General features: G+C 39.0%; 1 protein-coding gene across 4 annotated transcripts in view; it reads left to right on the top strand.

Annotated features, from left to right (window-relative positions):
- anks1b (ankyrin repeat and sterile alpha motif domain containing 1B) overlaps window positions 1-9,333 on the top strand; it is a 274,655-nt gene that overhangs the window by 177,386 nt on the left and 87,936 nt on the right. For all 4 annotated transcript variants that reach the window (XM_005947551.2, XM_005947550.3, XM_014329283.2 and 1 more), the window contains one exon: window positions 7,607-7,793. In XM_005947551.2, the coding sequence (XP_005947613.1) occupies window positions 7,607-7,793 (187 nt within the window). The remainder of the gene's footprint in view (window positions 1-7,606; window positions 7,794-9,333) is intronic.

Below are 9,333 nucleotides of genomic sequence, written 5' to 3'. Positions count from 1 at the left end.
AGTTAAATTAAAGTTTACTGTTCGCTAATGAAAAACATAAAAATGCACATTGCTGGTAAGTTATTCCAGCTCAAACTGAGGTTAATTATTCAGTTGGTGTTTCTGATGCAGTCACCAATGAGCCTGTGCAGGTCAGACTCTGCAAAATATCCTTGATGTCTCTTTGGAACTGAGGAGAGGTCATTCATCAGCTTATGCAGCTAGTCTTGATGACCCTACTTGAAATTTGCAAAACAAATGGAACTGTGCTGAGGGCACTCTGCACTCACAGTCATATATATGCAACTTTCCCAGTATGTGGTAAATTCATTTAACCGCTTTGCATCTGTAATCTAACACAGATATATCTGCATTTTCTGAGTTGGTTACTGTGAGTGTGCTATGTGTGTAAGGTTGTAATCAAGCAGACAAGTTAATGATTTTGGTTTAAAGTAGCAAAACAGTGGTTATCGCTGTTGACTCACAGCAAGAAGGTCCTAGGTTCTAATCCACTTCCCAGCTGTCAAGTTTGCATGTTTTCTCTGTCCATGCGTGGACTTCCGCTTCCTCCCACGGTCTAAGACTGTGACATCCAAAGACTTGAAATGTATGTCAACTGATTATTGGCTGTAGGCCCAGTGTATAGGTGTATCAGTCTCATGGGATTCACTCAGCTTTAAATGGAAATTTATGTAAATTTAAAATAACAGAACGTGCCGTGTATTTTAGTTTACAGTCTCTGATTTGTGGGCATAAATGTATTCCTGTTTTTTTTTGGTGTTTTTTTAAATAAAATGTGTAATAGCAAAGTTACTTTATCCAAATGCCCCTGTCAAAGTTGAATGCTCATCCATTATATATGCTCTGACACTGACCTTGTATTCTGTACAAAGTCAACACATGCTTGTGAATTGTTGTCACCGTTTGTGCTGGAGGGATCTAAATGCTCTCTCTATTTCTCTATATATTTATTGATTTATTTTGAACTTCTAGAATTATCACATTTTCTTGACTAAAACAAACCTCTAGAATCTTCACTCAACACCTCACAGACTGATTACGAATCGCATTGGCGTTTAGAGTTCATTCATCCTTTCACTCCCATCAGTCAGTTAGATGCTGAGGTTGTTGCTTGTGCCACTTGCCGGCTGCTGTAACAGTGTTGCTCCTGTTAGTTAATCTCACAGGAAATTTGCTCAGATTTGTCTGTAATTACAGTAAACACTTGCTTTATATTTCCATAAATACATCTAAGTGTTTGTGCCAGCTCTTCATATGGCCCACATTGTCGTGTGTTTGTGTAACAAAAAGACGAGAGAAAATGGAGAGAATGGGGCCCTCGATTTATACTGTTCAGTTCATTTTTCTCAACCCTTCCTTACTCCACCTGGACATTTTCAAGTTATTGCAACAAGTAGGAGACCTTTCTGTGTTTGTGGCTAAAGAGATTTTCTTTCCCAGCCGGTGGCCCCAGAGGACAGACTTGGGTCATGCACTGCTAATAGAAGTGACTCAAGCTAATACTAAAATCTCTCAAGTGGGAGTTGCACATCTCAGCTTTTCCCTGCCGTTTTCTGCCTGTATTAAAAGGATTTGTAGCCGGGATTTGGATGCTTTCAATAAATGATGCAGTTCATACATATCATTAGTTATGAGCCAAGAGGACTGCTAGTCTCTGCTGGCCTCTGCATCACATTTAAATCATCTGTCACAATAGATTTGGTGGGAAAACAAGTTCAGTGCTTGGTAACAAACAGAAGGTAAATTACTTCCTGGATTCCTCACAATCTTAGATGATGGAACAAAATAAAAGACTGTTTCATCTGACTGAGGGATAGAGCAAATAAACACAAGGGATGGCAAGCGATAGCAGAGAATGGTGGGGAGGACACTTACAATTCTAGGAAGATTATTTTGTGTGTGTGTGTATCATGTTTACATATCTTTGTGGGGACCAAAAATTGGAAGTTTACTATACTTGTGGGGACAAAATGCCCATCCCCACGAATTTGAAGGCATTTTTGAGGCTCAAAAAGTGGTTTTAGTGTGAGGGTAACAATTAGGTTATGGTTAGGTTTATGCTAAGACCTAACCATAACCTTAAAAGGTTAATAGTCTGCACATAATACCTCAACTGGATACAGGTCCGGGATAAAAGAGTAGGAGAGCCAAATTCCAATAATATTTTATTCCACATGGAAATCATTGATTGGAAAATTGGACCTGCCATCACCTGAAATTTAAAACTTTCTCCATTAGCTATTAGGTTTAATTTTAAAATAGACTAAACCTTTAATCCACATTTGCCCATTTTAAAAACCACAAACAAAAATGTTTAACAACCAGGTGAGCAGTATGTTTAGCAGATAGATAAATAGATAGTACGTAGAGCATGTAATTAGTTCAAATGTTGAAAAAGATTTTATATATTAGATGTAAGTGCTCCTACGTCCACATTTATGAGTCACAGAGGAAGAAAGGAACAATCCCTTCACAAAAAGATCTTTAGCATGGTGTTACTTTTTCAGAGAACATCTACAGTATTTTAATGGAGGAATAAAAGTAGAGCAATTAACTGAATGAGCATGCGTTGTCATGCTATCTGCCATCAGCAGATTGGTCAATTGGTCGTAAACGGATGGGTATGGTTGGGAATAGTATTCGGGTAGGCTGCGTTGTTTAAACAATGCTCAGCTGAACCAAAGGTGTGTCACCCCGTGTGGTCTTCTGCTGCTGTAGCCCATCTGCTTCAAGGTTCAACATATTGAGGATTCAGAGATGCCCTTTTGCATAGTTTGGTTGTAAAGGTATGCATTTTATGTAAACCCTAGAAATAGCTTTATGGGAAATCAGCAGTTTCTAAAATACTCAGACTGCCTTGTCTGGCACCAGCAATTGTGTCACCTTCAAATTGTATACGTTGCTGAAATATGTCATGCACTGAATGCAGCTTTTTAAATTCAGTACATGATTTTATTTTATTTTATTTTTTATTGATTAGCATTCAAATATCTCAGTGAAAACAGAACAAAGATCTACCACAAAGCAAGAAAGCATGAGACAAGGCTAATCTCATGCTTTCTTGCTTTGTGGCTAATCAAAAGGTATTGGCTGACATATGACATATTTCTTAAGGCAAATAATGAAAAAGAAGTTTGATCATTACAAGAAACACACAAGAAAACAGAGCCATATAGCTGAATGGGGCAAAAACAGCATGCATCAAAAGAAAGTGTACAAAATCCAGAGATGAGCAGCGGAATGCTACTTGTAAGAGTTGCAGTTAAGAGTTTGTTTTGGAATTGGGGGGGGGGAAAGAAGGTTTTAGATGTTTACTCCTTTATCTTTTCTATTCTCTTGTTCTTCGCTGCCCTCTGGAAGCAGAAGCAGCTCGGCTCTTTTGAACATTTTGCCTTTTTGTTTGTACGCTCACATCTTTCTGTGGACATGTGTGGCAGCTGAAATAAAAGACAGACATATGCTATTTGCAATGCTCCGCATTTGGGATCATTACCTCTAAGCTAATGTTAACAGAGGACGAGCTGCTGTAGCAACTGAAAATATCAATTAAAATCTAACCATAATTAACTTTGAGTCTACTGCTCACGTTACACTTACAAAAAGCAACATATAGAGACAAATAAGCCTCATTCTTTGGTGTATTTGACATATATTATGTTTGGTTTTTTTGCATTGCTTCCCTCAGAAGCATAGTAAATATTTCTGTGGGGAGTTTCATTCATCAGAAGTGGTAATATTTCTACCTTTTAATCATGAGATCAGATTCTCATGTTATTGATTAATTACCGCACAAATGCTGGGTTGCAAAAGTGTCAATTATTAGGATTTCAACACACGTAGCTTGTTAAATGACCTTTTCCCCCTTTGCTATGTTGTTAAAGGAAGGAAAATGGTTTCTTCTAATGTTTAGTCATGCGTGGGGTGTGTGTGTGTGTGTGTGTGTGTGTGTGTGTTGTGTGTGTGTGTGTGTGTGTGTGTGTGTGTGTGTGTGTGTGTGTGTGTGTGTGTGTGTGTGTGTGTGTGTTGTGTGTGTGTTCCCGTGTGTCTATGCTCATTAATCCCCTTCCAATCGGGCACGACATGTTCATTAGCCCGCTGCCTGTTTGCATTGTTAACGCTAAGCCTCAGCCAGAGCTATGGCACATGTGCATGGTTTTTTTTTTCTTATATGCGTTAATGAGTGTGCGAGTGCAGGCTCTTAACAAGCACAAGTCTAGAGAACAGACACATTTAATAGTTTGAAAGAAGAGGAAGACAAATGCACATAGTTGAGCTGCCGATAAGTACAGTAAGATAGGGATGCTTTAGGAGCAATTGATGTACCCATTAAACTCCCTGAAGACGGAGACACACAAAGGCTCAGATTGCCACTTTAAAATACCACGGTGTCACATTTGAAGGAGTTCACTCATTCTGTGTTCACGATTGCTTAATCTCATTTTGAGCCCTCGGTGTTCTGTTGTTAAGCTTCCAGTAACACGTTTTGAGTCATGTCACACATGGCTTGTAGCAGTGTCTTTATTTTCCACAGATTATGTACGCTTTAGATCGCAGAGACCTGATAACAACGCCTAAGTTGTCGGTTTGTGTAGAATTGCTTCTGTTACACGACCAAAGACAAATGGAAAGACTAATGAAGAGAATACGTGGCTTTGACAGCTAGTTCTTGTAATGTCCCTCCCCTTGCCCAATCAGTGTGTTTCCCTGTTGGGCTCATACATCACCGTCTTTACTCCCTGTACCCTTTCTGGGTTGTTGTGATCTTGTCTGGTTGATGCATTGGTCCTTTAAACATCCTTAGACTCTGTTGGTTTCTGCTGCTGCTGCCGTGTAACTCCCTGGTGACTGACTTTCCACAAAAAAAAAAAAAAAGAACTCTGTGCCATATTTGGTTCTTTTAGCTTGGACTTGAGCAGTGGTGTATCCTGAAATGTTCACTCTTAGCTGGATGTCATTTTCTCTCTGTGTGTGCAAAAATTCTTCTTCATTCTTCAACTTAAAAGACCAAACACACTGCACCAAATTGATCTTCAAGTTCAGTAGCGGTGTACTTTGGGGTGGATTTCTTTCTTTTATTGGTAAAGTTAGTTGGAAATGATTGTAATTCACTAAAGAAATGGAATAAACAGCTCTACCCCAGCCTACCTGCACCCTTAAAGCTCACTCAGCATGGCGTACCTTGTCTAATCGATGCAAACAAGCAGAAAAAAACTGTCAGATTTTCCCCTAAGCTAGCTTAAAGGCTGCAGCTTCATAAATACTGCACAGACATGAGAGTTTGGGTTAGCGTTAGTATTCTCACCCAACAGCACTTATTTCCCAGAATAGAGAAAGATATCCAGGCTTTCAAATTTATGTTAAATTAATCATTCTTTCACTGTCCTTCCTTTTTTTGTACATTGTCTTCTCTTCCTATTTTCCATTCTTTTGTTCTTTATTTCAATCTCGTACCTCTTACTTTCGTCAGTGATCGCTTGCTTTTTGGCCTGATCCTCCCTATCCTGTTTCAAATGTTTACCTCTACTCATTGTTTCTTTTGTTTCTTCCTTTTTATTTCTTAATTGCTTTTCTTTTCAGTCAGCGTGTCTTCACTTTTTCCATTTTTTCATCCTCACTCAGCCTTTTTCCCTGTTCTTGTTCTGCTTTTGTGTTTTTTCATCCCAGTTTAGTTCGGCGAATATCTCAAAGCCCAATTTGAATGCGCCATGCATAGAAAAGCGCGTCCTCTCCTCCTCCTGCTTTCATTTCCTTTTATATTCTTTTCCCATCTCTCAAGGTTTAGTTTTCATACCTTGAGTCACAAAATAGACCGTGAAGGTCTTACGAAGGTTGTGCTGTTGTGCGTGTGTGTGTGTCTGTCTCTCAATATTTCAGGATGATATTTTGCGTTCAGAGTTCACTCTATTGATTCCCTTAGCATACATCCTTTGAGTTGTGATTGCATATACATGCACCAGCAGGGTTTTGACTGCCTGAGTTGTTTGTGAAGCTTAGCAGCAGGTTGTTGAGAGCTGCAAATGCCTCATTATGTAAGATGTGTTTACCAGATGCCAGTCTACAGTTTCATTTGTCCCCTGTCTCACTTTATCACTCACATTTGCGTCTTCTAAGCAGCCATTTTGGCTCGCTTCTTTTTCCTGTTCTACCTCTGTCATCTGCTATCTTGCATCCCAGTTTTACGTGAGGAAAAAAACAGATGTCCATATCTTATGTTATACACATTTTTTTTGAAACAATAGGAATACATGCCTTGACTTAAAACAATGCCTTTGTGTTTTTGCCTCATATGATGTATTTTCATGTATGTTTCCACATGTTTCAATAACCTGCTGCATCCATTTCTCCTTTTCCTAGCAGTGATTGCACCACCCATAAACTCGTCCAGAAAATAATAAAATAAAATAATAAAGGGATTTGCTTTTGACTATGAGAAAGCACAAGATCTTCAGCAACAGAAGTGGATCTGTCGTATAAAAAGGAAAATTAAAATAAAGGGCGAGAGGATCAAAACAAAAATAAGGAAAATTGCTTTATTGGTAATTAAAGTTATTAGCTGGTCCCTGTGGTAAAACGAGTGATGAAAAACAGATAACTCTTCTTACATCTCATGATGAGTGGGAACATTTATTGAGCTGCAGGCAACTGCATTTTATTTTTGGTATAAATCAAAAAGGGGCTGTTTGTTCAGAGAGAACTGTGTTTCTCTAAAGCTGTAAATTCTTGCAATTGCAATTCTTGCAATGGTTCCCTTTTAGTGGCGATCTGGTCATGAACAACATAAAGCTGCAACACAACATAATGTAATGTAGGATCTGACTTAGTAAAAACCTAAAAAACCTCATTCATAAACAGGAAACTGATAAGTTTGTAGCATAAACCTATTCGCTGGAACGTTCAAGACAATTCAGTTACACAGCAAAAAGCATTGAACACCAAGCAGAGCTCTTTATATTTCTCGTATACGAGGGAGGCCCGAGCCAAGTGACGTTCCTTCCACTTGACCCCAGTTGCTCTCGTCCGCTCCCTCGTAACACTGCTGTGTGTGTGGTCAGAGTGTGACCCTATAAACAACTTCCCTAAACCTGCTGGTCTGGAAGCCCAGCAGTTCATCTAAACAAAAGGCACTTAGACTAAAACAGATATAGATATGTTTATCATACCACAAAACAATAAGCGAAGGTACGACCTCTCCCATGCACCCAGGATGTGGGTGTGAATGCCAGAACACTCTGGAATGCACACAAAGTCTTTGCAGACTATTAAGGATCAACCCTCTACCAACATGACATTGATTATAAAACTCTAAGCATATATGAGTAGATATTTCTAAGCATAAATGACAATCCAACAATATAAATCTAACAGAAACAGGTCATAATAACACAGTAATCAAAAGATATACGAATAAGTACCCTGCTACTAGGAAAATGTGAAACTGAAATCGCAACATACAAAACCATACTGAGAGTTAATTTTACGTTTTTTTATTCAGACGGGAAGCAAAAAAATCTGTCTGGCAAACCTTTTTTCAAGCAACCCAAACAAAACTAAACACTCAAACAAAAAAGTTTTGGACTCTCAAACCCTTCGTCTTCTCTTCTCCCAGCCCAAACAGCGCACCTCTCTGTCTTCCTCCTTGGATGTCCAAAGGCCGGTCAACCACAGCTGTGAGCCCAGCGAGGTGAGCTCTTCCCTCGGCTACGCCAGCTTCAGCACCAGTCCCCCCGCCAGCCCTCCGCTCAGCCCCAACCAGGAGGACTCTGCAGGTTCCAACGACGACTGTCAGCTCACAGGTAAGAAGCATTAAATGCCCTTTACCTTCAGTTTTCCAGTTACAAAACAAGATGATCATTATTGAAGGCCTGAGCCTCAAGTGAGAACAAGTCTTTTACCTGGAATGTAATGACATCTCACTTCCCCGAGGGGAAGGAGGGGGAAGCAACACAGATATCTTCTCTAAGGAGTAATGCTGTGCTATTTATATAACCCTTTGCATTAATGTAATGGCAGCAATCAAAGCTACTAAAACACTTCTTCCTGTTTTAATAGATGCAAATTAAGACTGAGTAACTTTGGAATTAAAGGGGAAGTGTACAAGTTTAAGGTGGCATCTAAAGGGCTGTTTTAATTATTTATTGTTCTATGAGTGTCTTTCCTAACTAATTTATCATTTGGTCAATTAAGAAAAATAATTAAAGAGATTTATTCATTCTTTGCTGCCTGACCAAAAATCTGTCGAATCAGTTTGATGAAAAATAACATGGTTGTGAATAATGTGTTTTTTTGGATATTCACTAACATGTTGCCTGAATTATTCTTTATTTTTGGATTAGTGGTGTTTTATCATCACTATTCTCAGTGAAGCATCTGTAGAGAGGGAGTGAAATGTGGTTTGAGCTAAAATGAAAGGGAATGTAAAATCTGTTCAGAATATTTAAAATGCCACATTTCTCATGTGTATAAGCCAGCTGGTGTCTTGGTGACTGCCTCTCTTACTAAATATCTACTCTAATAATGCATAACGCACATATTTTATCTGAAAGTGAATATAATGACTGCTTGTATGTTTCGGCATGTGGTGCATCATTTTTCTTGCACTTGGGTTGCTCATTATAACATAGCTAAGCCCACCTTTTTTTTTTTTCCTCATGTTTTCCTTTTACATGTTGTCACTGTTGCCTTGGTGTAAGTGATGCTTAAACTCTGACTGCATAGGAACCAAATAAAACCCTAATCTCTTTGTCCTGGGTCCCAGGAAATTGAAATCATATTTCTACTCATTCTATTCTGGTGGCCATAACCAAGTGGCAAGCACCTTAGAGGCTAAGAACATGTCTGAGAACAGCTGGAAGGTGTACAGAGTGCACCATGAAAGCTGGACCATTTCTGACTGAGATGAATTAGAGATCATGATCCAGGCTACACTAGGCAGGCAGACAGTTTAGCAACAGCAGGAGAACACTTTATCTTTCAGTTAGGCAATGCTGACTTCATTCATCAAAATAAATGAATAATATCTCTATTTGCTACCACTTGCAGATGCTGGAGCCACTCAAGCTATTGCTGAAAGGATAGTCATATTATTAGTGCAAACATATTGAAAGATGCCATTTTATGTTTGTTTGCATTCAAAGTTATCAGCACATCCCAACACAAACACATTAGCATGATGTTTTTAGATTACATGCCATTTTAACTTGTTAAACTGTGTTTGCATAATCTGCCCTAGACTTTGTTTTGACGAATACAGCCACACCAGCTACTTTTACACAGCATCAGTTACTGCAGGTTGGCTCTGGCACCGAATGTTCAGCGGTTAGTTAGACCTGTCGG

The sequence above is a fragment of the Haplochromis burtoni genome, unplaced genomic scaffold (assembly GCF_018398535.1).
Source record: "Haplochromis burtoni strain Fernald_Lab_line unplaced genomic scaffold, NCSU_Asbu1 Contig_49, whole genome shotgun sequence".
NCBI classification, from domain to species: Eukaryota; Metazoa; Chordata; class Actinopteri; order Cichliformes; family Cichlidae; genus Haplochromis; species Haplochromis burtoni.
The sequence above is the reverse complement of the archived record's forward strand: the minus strand, read 5'-3'. Positions and strand labels throughout refer to the sequence as shown.